Source organism: Eleutherodactylus coqui, chromosome 2 (genome assembly GCF_035609145.1).
Source record: "Eleutherodactylus coqui strain aEleCoq1 chromosome 2, aEleCoq1.hap1, whole genome shotgun sequence".
In the NCBI taxonomy this organism is placed as follows: domain Eukaryota; kingdom Metazoa; phylum Chordata; class Amphibia; order Anura; family Eleutherodactylidae; genus Eleutherodactylus; species Eleutherodactylus coqui.
The window spans coordinates 36,784,885-36,804,695 of record NC_089838.1 but is presented as its reverse complement, the minus strand read 5'-3'; the positions used below and the strand labels follow the sequence as shown (position 1 = coordinate 36,804,695).

Sequence of the window (19,811 nt, the reverse complement as noted above, 5' to 3'; positions counted from 1 at the left end):
CCCACGGTATAAGGAGAACCTTTCCACACTCATACCCGAAGAGGAAAGGGGTTCGAGAGTGATGCTATACCACAGGACCCTGGCGGACAAACTGATGGTAAAATTCCCATCCGACAGCGCTAGTGGCCGAAGGCGCAGTTCCAAGGGCCAGGTAGCAGGGGAGGCGCAGAGATCAGGCAGCATGTACAGCACAGGCAGGGGAACACTCTCTAAGGCCTTTGACAGCTTTCTGGCTCCCCAGCAAGACTGTGTCACCGCTCCCTAGTCACGGCTGAGTCGGTGGGAGCACTGTAAAAGGATGGTGAGGGAGTACGTAGCCGATCGCACGACCGTTCTCCGTGACGCATCTGCCCCCTACAACTACTGGGTGTCGAAGCTGGACACGTGGCCTGAACTCGTGCTGTATGCCCTGGAGGTGCTTGCTTGTCCTGCGGCTAGCGTCTTGTCAGAGAGGGTGTTTAGTGCGGCTGGGGGAATCATCACAGATAAGCGTACCTGCCTGTCAACCGACAGTGCCGACAGGCTTACACTCATCAAGATGAACAAAGCCTGGATTTCCCCAGACTTCTCTTCTCCACCAGCGGACAGCAGCGATACCTAAACAATACGTAGGCTGCACCCGCGGATGGAAGCATTGTTCTCTATCACCATCAAAAACGTGGACCTTTTAGCTTCATCAATCTGTGTATAATATTCATCCTCCTCCTCCTGCTCCTCCTCCTGAAACCTCACGTAATCACGCAGAACGGGCAATTTTTCTTAGGCCCACAAGGCTCAGTCATATAATTTTTGTAAACAATTTTTATACGTTTCAATGCTCATTAAAGCGTTGAAACTTGCACCTGAACCAATTTTTATTTTAACTGGGCTGCCTCCAGGCCTAGTTACAAATTAAGCCACATTAACCAAAGCGATTAATGGGTTTCACCTGCCCTCTTGGTTGGGCATGGGCAATTTTTCTGACGTACATTAGTACTGTTGGTACACCAATTTTTGGGGGCCCTCGCCTACAGTGTAATCCAATTAATTTTTTGCCCACCTGCATTAAAGCTGATGTTACATCAGCTGTGCTGGGCACTGCAATGGGATATATTTATGTACCGCCGGTGGGTTCCAGGGAGCCACCCATGCTGTGGGTCCACAGGGAGTTGTAACTGCATGTGTCCACTTCTAAAGAACCCCAGTCTGACTGGGGCATGCAGTGTGGGCCGAAGCCCACCTGCATTTAATCGGACGTTACCTCAGCTGTGATGGGCACTGCAATGGGATACATTAATGTACAGCCGGTGGGTTCCAGGGAGCCACCCATGCTGTGGGTGCACACGGAATTCCCATTGCGGAGTTGTACCTGCCTGTGACTATTTATAAAAAAACGCGGTCTGACTGGGGCATGCAGACACCTTGACAGAATGAATAGTGTGTGGCACAAAGGTTCCCAATTGCTATGCCCACGTGTGCAGCTCCTGATGGCGGTGGCACAGGATTATATTTCTCATTGCTTCTGTACAGCATTGTGTGCTTTGGCCCGCCCCTTTTAAAGAGGGTCGCTACCTAGCCGTGCCAACCCTCTGCAGTGTGTGCCTGCGGTTCCTCCTCATGGCAGACGCACTTATAAATAGACCTGAGGGTGGTGTGGCATGAGTGCAGCTGAAGGCTGCGCAGGGACACTTTGGTGTGCGCTGTGGACACTGCGTCGTGGGGGGGGGGGGGGGGGTTGGGCAGCATGTAACCCAGGAGAAGTGGCAGCGGAGTGTCATGCAGGCAGTGATTGTGCTTTGTTGGAGGTAGTGTGGTGCTTAGCTAAGGTATGCATTGCTAATGAGGGCTTTTCAGAAGTAAAAGTTGTTGGGGGGGGGCCCACTCTTGCCGCTATTGTGGCTTAATAGTGGGACCTGTGAACTTGTGATGCAGCCCAACATGTAGCCCCTCGCCTGCCCTATCCGTTGCTGTGTCGTTCCCCTCACTTTCTTGAATTGCCCAGATTTTCACAAATGGAAACCTTAGCGAGCATCGGCGATATACAAAAATGCTCGGGTTGCCCATTGACTTCAATGGGGTTCGTTACTCGAAACGAACCCTCGAGCATCACGAAAATTTCGTCCCGAGTAACGAGCACCAGAGCATTTTGGTGCTCGCTCATCTCTATTAGCCACCTAACAGGTACGTTAGAATTGGAAAAAGCCTCCAGAATTTTAATTTTTTTTGTAGATTTTGAAATGATCTCTCCTATAAATATATATGGCGCAGTACTTTCTCGCCTTGTTTGCATTTTTAACCCCTTAGTGACATAACTCATTTAAGCCTTAAGAACCAGCAAATTGCTTCCCCAGCCGTTATAAGTTTATTTATTCATCAATGTAGCGTTGTTACACCTCATGCTTTGTGGGTCACGTTTTAGTGTCTGTAGGAACCAATTTTGTTTACATACAAGTTTTTCTTATTTTTTTTTTAAGGGGGGAGTGGGTAATGAAAAAAAAATCTATTTTACAATTTGGGGGGGGGGGAGGCATTTATGGCATTCATCATGTGGTATTAATATTGTTAACTTTAACTGTCTCCAATCCAATTTGTATCCTGGGAGCTTACTCTTTTTCTGTCATTATACAATGGCGCTATATGCTTGCTAAAGCCAGTACTGCATGAGGTGACACGTTAGGCTCCGACAGCAGAGAGGCTGGCAATATACAGTAAGAGAAGCCCGACGGACATCTTCCAACATTAGAGCTGTACAGCCTTAAATCATAATGTCTTCAGCGGTCAGACAGTGGATTGGAAAGGGTTAACCCACTTTTTATGTACCAATAGGACAACATCAAATTTATAGAAGCTTTAGGGCTCTTTCACATGGGCGTAGGAGATTTTCAAAATCGTATGAACAGGATCTCCTGTTTGTGCGCCTGTTCAGACAGCCCGGATGTGGTGAGTATACGCCGAGCCCGGCATACTGTCAGGCGGTGGGAGACAGTTTAGCTCTGCTAACTGCCTCCCCCTTTCCACCCCCTAGCCGACTCTCTGTAAGGTGAGAGGGCGGGACGGGGCAGGAGCTAGCGTGCTAAGCTCCTTCCCCTCTCCGCCCCTTGTTGGCTGCTAACAGTGGAAGGTAGCTGGATGGGGGGGGAGCTTAGCAACTAGCTCCCGCTCCTCCCCCTCCCATTGCAAACATCCGGCAAGGGATGGAGAGGAGGAAGGAAGGGGCGCAGTCTAGCGGTCACGCTGCTAAACTCCCTTCCACCTCCTATCTCCGGCAGATCCCATAGAAGTCTATGGGAGCCACCGCCGTATTCCGGACAGAAGATAAAGCAGCGCTGGCCCCATTAAAATCAATGGGAGGACCCCGCCATCCTTTGCCACGGCAGTGATGCAAGGCTGTTTTTACTTTTTAATATTCAATACCTTGTGTAAGGGCAATTCTTTTCTGTAAAAGCATTTATGTGGCACAGTCAGCAATGACTTCGGCATCTGCAGGGTTAAAGGGTTGCAAATGAGTGAATAGTTGAGTAAGTGCTCACCTTTTTCTGTGAAAAAAGACCCGCAAATGTGACATATATGATTGATGGGGGGTGATAACATGAACAGAAAAATCATGTTCCCCTCCCCTGAGGTAGGCAGCTGTACAGGAAAGTCACACATCTTTTTCTGCTAGACTTCTCATTCCACCTCCCCTTCCCCTCTCCTCTGCACACTGACTGAAAAGTGACAGCTGTGAATTCAGTATTCCCGTCCCCACTTCAATCTTGGCTTTAAAAATGACATCAAAAGCATATAGAACTGGAGCTATAACGGTTTATAGTTTTGGATAAACCGCGCTCGTTTTACTTTAATGTCCTTTTTCCTGAAGAGCGAACAGAGCTTCTCCTAAGCTGTAGAGGTGGTCGATGTATGCACACACTCCTATATAGATTTTACATCCATCATTCAAGAGAAGCAAAGGTGGTTGCAGTATAAAAGCCCAGCTATGCTATTGGGGTGTCAGGAACTGTCATGGCGTCCCTGGGTGGGCGATTGGACAGGGGGTGGTGTGTGTCAACAGCCTATCAACTGTTACATTAACTTGTTCCCTGTAGCAGCCAGCAGAATTGTGAATGCAGCTCTAAAGAGCATTACTTCAGGATACATAACCAGATGCATAGGGCAAAGTATTAGCCAAGTTACTGGACTTTATACTTTATATCTAGGTGTAAACTTCAATAATGTGCATCTCAGTGAAATGCTATAATTTACAAGCTGCTGTATAATTTTCCCATTCCGTTATAGCCTGAGTCTTCTCAGACCTTGGATAGAAAGGATGGGTCAGACATTGCATTAACATTAGCAGCAAACAATCGAAGTGCTGCATTACAGGACATGTCTATAAGTGTAATTGGCAGGAATGGAATAGGGTACGGTGATCTGAATGCATTACTGTGGAGCATGAATAGCTGTGTAGGTGTATATGTCTGTACACAGTCTATGAATTGGCTCATTCACACCATTTCGCAGGTTTCGGAGTACATGCCTCTGCCTCATTCATCCTCCTTGCCGCCAATTAAACACCCTTCCTCAAGAGCTATTGCTGATGTACTACAATAAATCCTGTCTCCACCTCTGTATCCGTGCTGGAGTTTCTTTCATTCGCTATATTTTTCTCCACCATCATAATGAGCACTTTTAATAATGGAGTCATGCTGGATATCTCATTACTTCCAGCTGCCTATAGCTTGCTCTATTCACCAAAAATATATGACTTTAATTAGGCAGAGCTCCGACTGCTGTGCTGCTGTCATACTGCCTGCTTTCTGTTATATAAAATATGTCCATCCTGTCTTGGGAGTGTATTTTCTACAACCTTTTGATAGCGCTAATTAAAATTCATTTTTATACTTTTGTATATGGTTATTATTTTTATTATCGCCATTGGGTTTGGAAGCATTTCACCAACAGGGTATTATCTGCTACGCAAAGCCGTACCTAATTTGAACAAAGTTCCTAAATATTCCTTTAATAGGTTTTTTTTAGATCATGTTTAATTAAAAAAAAAAAAATTATGCGTCTCAAGTCTGTGATTGGTTGAAGTCAGTCTGTCTTTCTGTTTATTGGCTGACTGCAGCTTGTAAACAGAGTAACGGTGGGGGTGAATGGGAGGTGGGGTGTTGAACTGCAAGGATCTTGGATGGGTGACTATAGGTTCCTTTATAATTTTCCGAAATGGCCAGCAGGTTTTTAACAGCGAAAATTCCCTGCAAACCGTTTTTAGAATTTTCCAGAACCTGACAGAAGAGCAATAAATCAAGAACTATTTAAAAGTTAGAGAAACCTATATGGCATATTGTGCAACCATCATGCAGTTTTATTTATCCACTCCAGACAGGTTGTCATCCAGACTCATTAATGACAAATATGTTTAGCTATATAAAGCAATATTATATTGAACTCTTGCAGGAAAACCCCCATAGCCAGTGAATTCCTGCAATTTTTATAAATATCTGATCTGTTTTTTTTTAATTGCAGTTCAAAAGTACAACAAAAAACATGAACACAACCTAAAGCCACTCTCACACGTGTTTAGAAAACACAGCTCAAAATCATTGTATTTTTACCGCAATTTCGAGCAGAGTTTTTGAACAATAGCGTTTTGTTACGACCAGTAGGGGTTTTCCTGCTGTGTCATTGCATTCTGTCTTCTTGATCCATAAGTGTCGGTCAGCTGACTGCACTGCTCAGCCAAGCCTCATTCGGGGAGAAGTTCCTGATTGACTAACTGTTTTTTTATATATACACTTGGCTTTTACAGTGTGGTGCTGATTATAGTATCGCTATGTTTATTTAGTTTGCCTTGATTATTTCTAGTATCTTGTCCTAGTCTAACTTGTTCTTGGCAGTTTAATTTTGTTTACATAGTTATATCTGGTCCAGTGGTCCCCAACCTTTTTTGCACCAGGGACCGGCTTCAATGACATTATTGAATGGTTGTTATTGGTTAACGCAGCACCGGTTTTTATTGGCTGACGCGGCACTGGATTAACCGATCAGAGCATTCAAGCCCCCCATCCAGAAAGCAATGCTCTGTCGGGGTGGAGGAGGATGCAACAGCCTGCAGCAGCTCCACAGACCATCGCGAGGACTGAAATGCCAGCAATAGGGGAGTATTAGACCCCCCTGAGCTATGCAGGAGCTGCGTCACTGAGGCCAGCCCGCCGCAGAGCAGAGCACACTGTCAGTGTTTAGTGCTGGTCTGTGGTGGTGCCGCGGACCGGCAAAACCCCCCCCAATGGCCCGGTCTTCGTCCGCGGACCAGTGGTTGGGAACCCCTGATCTAGTCCATTCTTTCTTTCATAGCCTTGTGGTTTTGTCTGCTCTTTTCTTGTTTGTATCTGCCTAGTCTGGCTCCATATTTTAGCTTTGTTTGGTTTGGCTTTCTTGTCCCTGGGTCCTAGTGCCCCTCTCATTGTTACTCAGGTAGAGTGTTTCAGATAGGTTTGCTAATAGGCATATCTGAACGTTATTCAATAATAGTGCGGACTGATGTTAAAATAAGTAATCGGGACAGTTTAGGGAGAGCCAACATTAGGGTTGAGTGTGGACAGGTTAATATGTCTGCTTCCATCAACCATCTGCTCCATTATTTGACTTTTGTTATGATCATCCATTTATATCACCGTTCTGTTCTTCTCAGCTATGAGTGAGTTCCATAATTTGGCATTTATCTTGCAATTTTGTTTCCTATTTGTTGGGTCTTTTGACTGGCTGTTACATAATTTGACCATATTGTAAGTCTTGGGGATGTCTGAAAACTGGTAGACACTGTTGGTATCCAGGAAAGGCGACTGCTATAGGTAAAGTCAAATTCTGCTGTGTAAGGTCCAGCCAACATAGCTACATCTTTGGAATTATCTGACATAGGAGCAATTTAGTAAGTAATCTTGATTTAAATAATCCACGATTTTGTGTTTAAAGCTTCTATGCAAAACTCTGTCTCCATAATAACAGACTCCAAATAACCCTGTGAAGTCTCCTCCTATTGTCATGCTCCGTTCCAGCTCGCCCCTACATCTTGTGATCTACCGAATGTACACTTAGGCCCCCTGCCCACGGCAGTGAATTCGTCGGCGGTAAACCACCGGCGAATCACGCCGGGCGACGCTTTCCATAGCATTGCACCTATCCACAAGCGGAGAATCATTGCGATTCTCCACTCACGGCGGGCAATTCGCAGTATGCTGCGAATTGCCCCAATTCTGCGCGGTCAGCCTATCTATTAGATAGGGCTGACCAGCAGAGATTCGGCAGCAGAGTTTCGCTTCGGGATACCGCATCGCCCGTGGACAGCCTGCCTAAAGGGGTTTTCCAGGGAAATACTATTTATGACCTATCATCAGGATAGGTCATCAATAGTTGATCGTCTGGAGGTCCGTTGCTCGGGACCCCCGCCGATCAGCTGAGTTGGGTGCACGCTGTCAGCGCCACAATAACACAGAGGTCAGAGAGGAAGTTCTCATTGGAATGAATGAGAGCTGTGCCCGCAGTTACAAGCGCCAGCCGCTACATGGGAGGTTGGCGCGGAGACTTCCGCTCCAAATACATAGAGGTTGGATTAGAAGCCTCCTCGCTGACCTCCTTATAGTGACCGGCGATTGTAACTACAGGCACAGCTCCCATTGATTTATCTGGAAAACCCCTTTGAAGACACCTGCCCTTTCATGATTGGAGCTTGTATGGAAATTAGACATATTGACCCCATAGCGCAGCAGTATAAATCCACATTAAAATGGGAAAATCAAACTATTTGAGCAACTTCAAATGAGGCCTGATCATCGGTGCTAGAATAGCCGGGGCCATCATTTCAAAAACTGACAACCTTGTGGGGGTTACTCATGCAATTGTATCAAGACCATACCAAGAATGGAGTGTTTGAGGAAAAACATTCAGTGAAAGGGGAATCTAGGGACGTAAATACCTTATTGATAAGAATGGTAAGAAGAGGATGCAAAGAGTCACTCTGACGAACAGGCAAGGAACAGTCAAGCAAACTGCAGCCAAATACAACACTGGTGCTCCAAGTAATGTATAAATACACAACGTTTTGTGCTTTAGCACATATTGGCTATAGCCACATATGACCAAATTGAATGCAATTGCTGTCTAAGAGAAACAGAAAGGCAAGAATCCAGTGGGCAAAAAAGCAAAAAAAAATGGATCACTGAAAAACCTCACCTGGTCAGATGAATCCAGATTTCTGTAGTACCATGCTGATGGAAAGGCCAGTATTTGGCGCAAGTATGAAACGATGAGTCCTTCCTGTCAACTGTTCCCAGAACGTCAGTACCTCCATCTGATTTGCGGCAACTGCAAGAAGTTATCCCGTTGTATGGCGAATATTCCTACAGAATGATTTCAACATCAAGTGGAATCTACGCAACGTTGAATTGATACAGTTCTGAAAGCCAAAGGAGGTCCAACGCACTACTGGATGAGTGTCTGTAATAAAGTGGCCACCCGGGGTATGTAAGCAAGACGTCAGAAACAAATCGCTATACAGAATAACCTCATGATCAGACTACATGGGGTGGTTTTGTAGTGTTACTATAGAAGACACATCAGTCTACGAAATAGGTAGAGCCAATTTGCAGAGTTACTTTAGATTTCTTAGACTGGATGCGTTGCAGCAATAAGTAAATATTGTTTACAAGGTGGACAAATCCGTAATATGTCTTTTCCTTCAATTAACGTCGAAATAGATTTCAAGCAAGTCTATAAACGCGTAAGCTTGGTTGGAGAATTTCTTCATGCTGTCTTTTCGAGTGCTTCACAAAAAGATATCCGGCACAGTTTTTGATGGAATTTCAAAGAAGTCAAGTGTCAAAATCCATCTCTGGTGGGCTTAAGGGGGTGTTTGAGCACCCTCGGCCCAGATTTTTAGTCTGTCTTTTACAACATCAAACGGAGATGCAGGGTTCCTTCCCTCCAACATTTAATTACATTTGAAGTTGAAATTTTTTTCTATGTTGTGTACATCAAAGTAGTGAAAGCTGGCGGCTGTCCAATTGTAGGAAACTTTTTTTTTTTTTATTCTGCTTTCTCAAGTAGCCAGAAATGAAATATTTACAGGACATATGTTCAAGGATTGATCCAGTGTCATGCGGTGACATGTGAAGTAGTACCTTAAAAAGTGTTAGTCACCTTCACTAAGCATATTGCACTCTATTCTGGGTGTTAATACAAGTTACTACTGTGCGCTCTCCCCCCACATAATTCTGTCAACTCAACTTTCTCAACCCGCGCTCATGAAAGCCTGCTGTAAAATTGTATTTTACTGCCCGGTAATAAGTCTTGGGGATTTTATGTGAATGCAGTTTACAGTCAATAATGCACAAGGTTCCGCAAGGAGGATTTGTGATGAGAATCTTTCTTTCCATATTACTTCCCTTTGGCATCTCGGATGCGGCACAGAGGTCAGGGTGGGTTAGGCAGCTCACTGGATTTGGCATTCTGCGCTCTGCCTTCTTCCCCAGGGACATTGCTCTTAAGCTTTTCATTTAAATGTTTGCTTGTAGCCTTTCTGCCTAGGGCAAATATTTCCTAGGCATCCATGCTAACGGTCTAACTAGAGAGGCAGGATTAATAATGCGCTGTCCATGACTGTTTCCTTCTGATCTCTAAAGCCAGCATCTGTCGGTCCCCTGCCCATCTGTGCTGGGCACAGTGTAACATTGGTACGGAAGACATAATCGCAACCTTTCCAGGTCAGATATAGATACTAATTGTTTGCAAATGAGAACACCAGGTAGCTGTGTCCTGTTAATGCGTATGCTCATCGTGCATCTCAGATGGGAAAAATGGCTGCTCCTCCTTCATGTTAGACGTAAGTGTTTGATTCATATCATTTCACATTTTAGCCAAAGTTTTTTTGTTTTTTTTTAATGTCTAGGATTAGGATAAAACCAGGTTTTTCTCTAATGAAACACGCAAAAGAATTTAATAGAGAACATTGCATAGAAAAATGTCATGCATTCCTTAAGCGACTGAGGGCCATCATCATGTGTGATCTGGTCATGGGAGATCCTAATAGATTTCAGATTATTTCCATGCAATCTACCATCAGAGCTGCAGGAAGGCACAAACCATCTAAAGGCCCATTTACAGTTACATTTTGAAAGTTTTAGCCATCATTTTGTGTAAAGTGTTAATAGACACTAATGTCCATTTACACTTTATCATCTTCGTTTGCATGTAAAAGGGCTCCAGGAGCTGTTTGCAGAGCCCAGCATGTGGGCTCAGCTCTACACACAGCTGCCTTGTTCTCCTCCAGGCTGCCTGCAGAATACAATGTAAACTCCCAGCTCCCACGGAGAACACAGCATGGAGTCTGTTAAGAGAGATACTTTATCGCTCTGCGGCTGAACAATGGATTTTAAGCTCACTTTAAAATCATCGTTCAGACGAAAAGTTTACACGCAACGGTTATCGCTCATTTGTGGTTGCTTAAATGAATTTTGAGCAATAATTGTTGCATGTAAATGGGCCTTTAGAATGAGCCTATTCTGTTCCCTCAAGGTTTTCGTCACTTGAACCGGAACAACAGAACTGCTAGTGGAACTATTCTTCCCGGAGCCTCCGACACAATTGTGAGCAGGCTGAATTTATCTGGCGGTAAGAAAGAAGAGCGGCTTTATAGTGGGACTTAGGTTAGCAGTGGGGGTTAAATTGTCACTGTCCCAGTGGAATTTTTCCTTAATTACATACTATCCATTGACCATTTCTGACCTGCCAAGGGTTAAACACTTATTACACCTACTTCCATGCCCAAGCATCTTCCCTAATGATAATGGGAATTCTATAAACCACATTTGGAGATAATTAACACTGCCTGAAAGATTACTCTTAGCTCCCTGTAGTGGTGATTGGATATTCAGGTTTGTTAATATTGCATTCATTTTAGAACTTAATAAACAGACCACTAAATGACTCTTAATGTTATCAGCTTACTCGTAAACTCCCAGAGCTGCTCATCCTGCAAGTGAATATAATGCAAATTAATCACAGCACTCTTTTAGTCCTTTCATTTTTCTGCCATTTATTGTGGCGTTTCATCTGCTAAGTCTGTGGTCAGTGCTTAACAAGACCGAGGTAAGCCCAAAGCACTCATCCATACAGGGTATGTATAGCAAGGCTAGCTACTGGACTAAAGAGGTACTGCAGCCATGAAATCACTACTGATGGCTGGAAAAAAGGAGACCTCTGTGACTACTGAATCTTTCCTGGCCATATGCAGCGACTACAGCTTGGGCCTGTTTCCATGAATGACTATGTGCAAAGAAAGTTTCAAAGGGGTCTTGGGTCAGCGATCAGTAATGTCCCTGAAAGCGGACCTCCTTGATCCGCAAGTGACAGCATACCCTAGCAATATACTGTACCATCACTTGCTACGGCTCTAATACTTGGGAAAGCCCAAACCACAGTTGACCTTCTGTAGAGGCAAAACCAACACTATGAAGGGCAACCTGCTAGTGGCTCCTTCCTCTTCTTCCACAAGGGACACAGTGAAGAAAAACTTGAGCCTTCCTGTTCTGGCTTCAGTGTTGTGAATTGCAGTATTGTAGGTTGCAAGGACAAGCCACAGTTGCCTCTTTCCGTGTGACTGGTGTCAAAATCTGTAGAAATATAAAATGTCAGGTTGTATGGACCCATAAACACAAGAAATAGAGCTCTATTGTTATTAAAAAGGGGACAACTTTTTATGTTTGGACACACCTGGTCCCTTCAGTTACAACTTGATTTATTTATATTTCCTGGGAAGGTCACTTTAGGCTAGGTATTTCCTTCATGATGTATACACAGGGATGCAGGGTAGGCATAGGGTTAATAGGTCCTAGGGACCTCACTATGAGCCCTTAGGGGGACATAGGAGGCACCTTCAGGGGAAAAACATGGTTTTCCCTGCATAATCGGTTAACAGTGATCTGCCTATCAACAGTGCCCCTTTTGATTGGCTGCTGGCAGCCAATTATCTGATTGGTTGCCATCTCCTTCGGAGAGGATTTGCATGATTGGAGGAAACTGATCAGATGATCAGAGGGGAAGAGCCCCGGGGAATTGGTGGAGTTGAGTTGAGGGAAGCCCAGCAATGTGAAGGAGTGGATGGAAGTAGTCAGGGTGAGTCAGCAGAGGAGGCGAGCGCGGGAAGTCAAGAGACGGAGAGAGCGGGAAGCTAGAAAGGTTCTGGATGCGAGTGGTCGCGACCCAGCAGAGTCTGGAGCAGGAGCGGAGTCTTTTTCAACCCTGCCAGAAGGGACCTAAGCCAGGCCAGACCCCGTATAAGCTGGAAGAGAATCAGCTACCGCAACCATGAGTCCCTGCGCAACAGAAGTCAGTGTGTCAACCGTAGAACCAGCCTTCTTCCCTCTATTACTCCACAAGTCACCTCCTAGTACAGCAACCGCTTAACTTCACCTGACAGCCTTACCCCCATTCTTTAGGAGAGGGCCAGGGGATAACTATTTGGCTTTACATCTGCACAGAAGTTGTTGAAGTTTTTACTGTTTGCTAAACTGTCAAGTGTGAATATCGTTCTCAGTCCGTAAGAATAAGTAAACTGTGTGACTTCGGTTTTACTGAACTTCTATGGACTGGTTTCTTTATTTCATCACCACGAAAATGCATTCACTCAAAGGCACTGGCGTCACGAAGAAATTACACTAACCATTAGTTGCTCTCGCAAAGAGTTTCATTGTAATCCCACCTACTGCACGAGTCACCATTTCAAGCAGAGTGGCCACAACGATGACCAGGCCAGAGTTGGCGCACCCACTCGAGCTGCCCCTGCCAACTCCTGCGCGCTGCAGGTTCAAAGTCCCATCAGGCACAGCCAGAAGAGAGATGTAAGGGGCAGAGGAATAAGTCCTAGTTTAACCCTGATTGATACAGAGTTAGGGAAAAGGGAAATGTTTGTTCCTTACAGTAATATAGCTGAAGTCTCTTGTTGACGCAAGCAGGTTGGAAGATTGTTCAAGTTGTGTTTTCATGTTAGAATGGGTTGTTTAAAAAAAAAAAAAGGCATCCAAGCATAATGTACTGTTTTGTTGAAATCATTTTCTGTAGGAGATTCTGTTCACTGCTCTTACAGTAAGGAACCCTCCTCTAGCTAGAGACTGAACCTTTATCCTCCATCTCCAGAGGGGTGTTCTTGTGTCCTTTGAGTTTGCCTTGAAAGTGATTAGCTATTTATTGTATTTGTTTTTATGGACCATTCATTATTTGCATGAATCCCTAAAATGCCCCCTTTAACTGCTCTCCTCAGAGTTGATTGATCTTTCTTTATAACCAAGGTTCTTATCTGCCTTTTCCAATATGTTGCCATTCATTGCAGTTGGTAGTGCTCCAGGGCATCCTTTTGTAAAAGGGAAATCAGGAGCGAACTGCATATTCAAGGGATCTTACTAACATTTTGTAAAGCATCTAAATGACGGCGCCTTCAATCCAAGAAATGATCCTGCCGTCCTCACAAGCTTGTAATTTGCTGCTGTTGGTTCAGCAGAACGGACCATCCTTTTTTTTTAATAAATATCCAAGTCACTGATAAACTTAATAGTATTGTTACACATTTGTCATGTTTAGGTCTGTTCGTAGTTTTTGTATTAAGAGCTACAAAGTGTTTATACATTGAGGTCTTGTCTGTATACACTATGAATGCGATTGAAATATTTTAACTAGAGATGAGTGAGCGTACTCGTTAAGGGAAATAACTCAAGCGAGTATCGCCATTTTTGAGTAGATGCCTGCTTGCCCGAAAAGATTCGGGGGGCGGCGGGGGAGAGTGGGGGGGGGGAAAGAGGGGGTGAGATCTCTCTCTCCCTTCCCTGCTCACTCCCGCAACTCACCACTCACCCCTGCCGGCCCCCGAATCTTTTCGGACGAGCAGGCATGTACTCGAAAATGGCGATGCTCGAGTAATTTGCCTTAACGAGTATGCTCGCTCATCTCTAATTTTAACCTAATACATTGGGAACCTCTCACCATGTTTTCTTCAGAAAGTGTAGGGACAGTTATAGATAGGCATGCATGCTGCATCTTCAGTGGTCATACAGGGGCCGCTCATGGAAATTCGATCCTACTATAGGTTTCCAGTGAATGTCCTGCAATCATGGATGCAAATTTACACGCCATTCCTGACACACAGCCTTTCCATGTAGCACATGGAATCAAGTCAGGAACCACATGGTTCCAAAGGCCCACTGTATGGGTAATCATTATCCTTCCTATTTCTGCGCCAGCGTCATGTATGCATGTTGTCCGGCGTAATCTATGACTGTAACAAAATGGAAGGAGTTGATTTCAGTCAAGTTTATTTGTGCTTTTGATTGCAGATAATACTAATATGTTTTGGGATATGCAGGTACAGCTTTCAATGAGTAAAGAGGAGTATCAACACTGAGCCAATGTGACTACAAAGCACTTTACATCTAAACTCTGTGTCATTGTGTTTTACCATGACCCTCTATTAAGGCGTTCAATAATAAGTCCGTACCTACTGGGGTTGGTAAATCTCCGATTTATTGTTCTCAGATCTTGCTGCTTGATTACTTTTTTGCACCACTCTATTAGGACAGAGTTGGCTCAGCAGCCTGGACCAATGACAAGGCATGGCTCTCCCTGAACCAATGAGGAGACATAGGATATGTCTGCATGAACCAATGATGAGACAGGGGGCGTGCCTCAGACTACCCACAGACTCCTGCAGACGCTGTTGGTAAACTTTATTCACAGATCACGGCTCTGTCCTAACGGTGCAGAGCTAAAAATCAGCCAAGGAGCTAGATGTGAGTAAAGTAATTAGCAGGTGTTCATCCCCTCTAGATACTGACATACATATCATCATTGAGCTGCTAACTGGTCTGTCACTTTAAGGTGTGTGAACGAATTCTAATGATTTTTGTCATAGTGGATATGTTTACATTCTTGGTTTTGAGGCATGTAATTTGAAAAATACAGTTTTTATCTGTTGGTATGATTTGTATATTACATCTACTCATTTACACTTGTAATCAGTCTTACTTTGTCTTTAAAACAACGTGCATCTGTTAATTAGTCCCACTTCATGTCTATTCATACCATAACTGTTTGTATTTCAGGAGCCGGACTTAGTTTCTGCTGGTAAGCCAGCAGTGTAGCAAAAGTAGCTCATTTTCTTAGAACACATCATGATATGAGAATTAATCATCTGTAGAAACACATTTGCATTATTCCGAGCATATGGAAAAAAATGTATACATGCAAAGCCAGATTCGTACTTTCCTCAGTTTAATTGCATTGAAGAAATAATGTTTCAGCAGATCACTTCTGTAATTGAACTCCTTATTAGATATCCGGTTCAGAAGTAAGAAGTCACTGTTAGTGATAACCAGTTATTTAATGCTGGCTTTTGACACGCACCCTCCACCAAAAAAAAAGAGAGAACAAAACTCTGCGTGTTCTCTTGTAAGGTTACGGTCATATTTATTAGGTTTCAAGGAGAAGGTGTTTCCACCCTGATGTAGAGATGATCACATGCCACGGCTCAGGGACAAGAAAAATTGACCGTAAGATAACATAGAATCCCCAAACCTACCTTCCACAGATAAAAACCACAAGTTAAAAAAAATGTAATAAAATCCGCTCTGCATCTCTGCTGTTTAACTTGGAAATTACGGCCTGTTTGATTAAAGTGAAATCTCCTGTGAGAGTCGCGTTAATAAATCTCAGCAAGGCAAATATGTGATATAAACGAAATTTTCACCTTCAAGTTCTGCTAATTATGTGTAAAAGTTTTTCCCATCTTGTGTCAGTGCCTTGTGCCATCGGTGACGTAGTGCTTTTGTAAAGCTGAGCATTGGGAAGGGATGGTGATAATCCGTATGCTTGCTTTGATAAACGTTTTGTATTATCTGACCAAGACATAAAGTAAGCCCAACCGCCTTCTAATAATGAGTGTTCTTCACTTTCAGAAACACTGCGATAGACAAAAGGCAAACCTGAGGATTCGGTTCAAACCTTCTCTGTTCCAACATGTAGGGACCCACTCCTCTCTGGCAGGAAAAATACAGAAACTAAAGGTATGGAGAATTGCATATGTGTGTTATTGTAAAGGGTGCAATATCAAGCATAAGGATGATACCTGACAGTGGTGTCCTAATCACTGTTGCTTTTAACCCTTTCCAATTCACTGACCTCTGGAGACATTATGATTTAAGGCTGTACAGCTCCGACGTTGGAAGACATCCGTCAGGGTTCTCTTACTGTATATTGCCAGCCTCTCTGCTGTCGGAGCCTATCCAATGTGTCACATCATGCAGTACTGGCTTTAGCCAGCATGTAGTACCATTGCATAAAAGCAGAACAAGAGTAAGCCCCCTAGGAAAACCAGGATACAAATTGGATTGGAAAGGGTTAACCCTTACCAACGCAATTTTGGATTCAGGGTTTCCTAGGGGGCTCTCTCTTTCTAACGTTATACAACGGCACTATCTGCTGGTTAAAGCTAGTATTGCAGTATGTGATGCGCCAGAGAACCTCTGACAGCGGAGCTACCGGAAATACATAGTAAGACTACCCCGCTGGACGTTTTCCGACATCGGAGCTGTACAGGCTTCAATCAGAATGTTTGAAGACGTCAGACAGTGGATTGGAAAGGGTTAAAGGGTTATTCCCATGTCAGCTAATTGTGGCAACTCTAGACCCCACACTTTTGTTAAAGAACACTAATCCCCTACTACCATCCATTCGCTTGACTGTTTATATAATGCTGACAGGAGTAAATAGACACAGGTGTGAAGCCATTACTCTGCCTGGAAGTGTTGACCAGAGACAGGTTCATCAGTCAGGGGGCCCCCTGTCCTGGAGATAGGTGAAGATATCAGAGGTGTACAATGTTCTCTGCACAGGTCACAGAGCATGCCGAAAACAGTCTTCCATAGCAGTCAATGGGTCAGCTCCTGTGCATTGTGTGAATGGCCTATGAGGCTGCTGTAACACATATGTCGAAAAGGAGCTAAATATCATAACTCTGTAGCAAATGCAAGTTGTCTGCTCCCATAGTCATGCACAGACCATAGAATAAAAAAAATCTACAATCTGATAGTAAAACAGATTAGAAAAAATGGAAGCTGATTCACTATGTGGTTGTAATTAAAAATATAGGTGATACATTCCCTTTAACGAATGAAAGCAAAGCTCTGGATGTGGAAGCAGTTAGTAATGCGCATTTGTTTCCACTAACGTCATTCAGTTTATCCTCTTGTAAAGTTGTAACTGCATTGATGTTGGATGGCGGTTTATTGTTGTGTTTTATGTTGTTTACTCCAGTACACTTTTCTTTGTTCTATCCTATTAGGAAAGAAACTTACTTACGACTCGTAGATCAATCCCATGTACAACAACAAAAAACCGTGCTAGCAAAATGTCAGAATATATGGTGCCCTTAAACATGTGCCATATTTGTCAATGTATCGTGTAGTTCCTTTCCTGCCTGCTGGGTTATTCTTTTTTGCTAGGAATGTGTAATGTCTTAAAGGGGTTGTCCACTTTGGACTATCCTGATTGTCAGAAGTGCCAAAACTTCCAGCAATCAGATGTAATCAGATGGTAAATTTGCCCCAAAAAGCCCTGTAATCCTGCTGCAGTGCCCCCCCAACAGGAACAATTATGCATTACATGGTGCTCATTGATATCAATGAACTGTTTACTGGATGGGCGTGCTGGATTGTACAGAGTGGGGGCAACTATTGGTTCTAGCTGTCTATTTTGCCATTAGACCTTTAGTAGAAAGTTCCTTTATCATATTGCTCTGATACATGACCTCTTCATATGTTGGAAAGAGATGATTTAGCATCTAGAACTTTTCTATTTATGGTTATATAGCATTATATACACCATAGACTTTCCATCCTGTTAAAGCCCATTTACACGCAAAGATACTCCTTCAAAAGATTGTTTAGCATAAACTGTTAATTGACACTAATGTCCATTAGCAGCTTATCACCTTAATTTGCATGTAAATGAGCCTCTCTTCTCTGCATACAGCTCCTTTGTTCTGCCACAGGGCTGCAAGCTGAATAGAATGTAATCAGTGCTCCTGCGGAGAATACAGCACCATGGACAGCAAAAACAGCATGCGGTCTGTCTTATCTTCTCTTTAGATGAACGATGGATTTTATGTTCTCCTAAAAATCATCATTAAGCTGAAGACTGAAAAATTTACAAACAACGATTATGACTCAAACTGTGGCTTTTGAGCGATAATTGTTGCGTGTAAATGGGCCTTTACTCGACAGTATAACTTTGTTTTGTCTCATTCAGGATAAAGACTTTGGGAAACAAGCTCTCCGTAAAGAACATGTGAATCCAGCTGCCGAAGTCAGCACCAGCTTAAAAACGTACCAACACTTTACCTTGGAGAAGGCTTACTTGAGAGAAGACTTCTTTTGGGCATTCACACCAACCGCAGGAGACTTTGTACGCTTTAGGTTCTTCAAGCCTTTACGGGTTGAAAGGTCTGTGAATAGCAAATCAGATAGGAATTTTGTCTCTATATCAGCAGGATGTTTGTCTGTGTTACTTCTTATGTAGTTGTCGAATCATTTTCTGGTTTGTTTGTGGAGTCGGGCTGTGCAGCCATTATTAGTGCAGTCATAAAGCAGCACATTAGACTAAGCAGCGCATTGAGCTTAAATAGATCCCTGCCCATCAGCTGCTCATCAGGCCAGTGCACTTATGCAACCCGCTGACAGCTCTGTTCCCACTGCAGTCACAAGGATTGTTATTACACTTAAAATTCCCCCTGAAGTGAACGGGAACTTTGCATGTAGTACCAAGCCTGGCCACTGCTGTGGGAATGGCAGTGTCTGCTTCTTACAGAAATCCGCTCAGTGTTTGAGCAGCACACTGGCCCAGACAACAGCAGGCCCCCAGCGATCTATTATTGGTGGTGTATCCTAAGGATAGGCTCTCAGTAGTTTACAAATGAACAGCCCCTTAAACTATGGGCTCGTTCACATGGGTGTATGCGTACAACGCTGTGAGTCTCCAGAGGCATTGTACGCATTACAGCCCATCTGCTCTAACGGTTTAGACCATGTAGAGCTGCAATTGGTACTGCACATGCCTAGGAATCTGACGTCACGGACATGCGCAGTGTGATTTTTTTTATTTTTTTTTTTCACTTGGAAGCGCTGCCCATACGCAATGCATGTGTATAGGCAGCCCATTCAGAAATAGAGCATGTTGCGAGTTATTTCTCCAGCGTATCGATACGCAGTGCACATGCGCCGGTGGGCATGGAAGAATGAAAGTCCATTGACTTTCATTGCCTCCATTCACCGCGTCTTACATACAGGATACACGCATGCGTATTATGCGGTGTGAATGAGCCCTAAGTGTGAGTTTAAAGACTTGTTGCGCGAGAGGTATGACCACTATCCCTTTTAGTCAGCAGTGTAGATGAGGTCCTATAACAGGCATCAGCTGTCTGTATGTAGTGGAAGTTGTTAATTTATGGATTCCAAGACCCTATTCAGATTGCATTCCAGCCTTCTGTTGGAAGTCCTGTATGTTGGGAGGATTTCCTGACCCATATATATTCTGACTGAAGGCTCCGTCCCAGGAAACAGTGCATACATTACCCATAGGTGTCCATTTGTGTAAAGAAAAAAAAAAGAATTTTTTTAGTTTTTTTCCCTTTTTCTGCAAAAGTTTCTGTATAGGAAAGCTTAGTAGATTATGGTTATATACAGTTAAAATAGAAAAGCATAGCAGCCCAAAGGTATACCAGCCCAACAGTTGTCAAAAGGACACTCTTAGGGGCT

General features: G+C 43.8%; 1 protein-coding gene across 1 annotated transcript in view; it reads left to right on the top strand.

Annotated features, from left to right (window-relative positions):
* Positions 1–19,811, top strand: part of MGAT4B (alpha-1,3-mannosyl-glycoprotein 4-beta-N-acetylglucosaminyltransferase B) — a 345,980-nt gene that overhangs the window by 300,094 nt on the left and 26,075 nt on the right. Inside the window, exons 10-11 of the mRNA XM_066590582.1 lie at positions 15,957–16,064; positions 18,307–18,500. Coding sequence (XP_066446679.1) covers positions 15,957–16,064; positions 18,307–18,500 — 302 coding nt within the window. The remainder of the gene's footprint in view (positions 1–15,956; positions 16,065–18,306; positions 18,501–19,811) is intronic.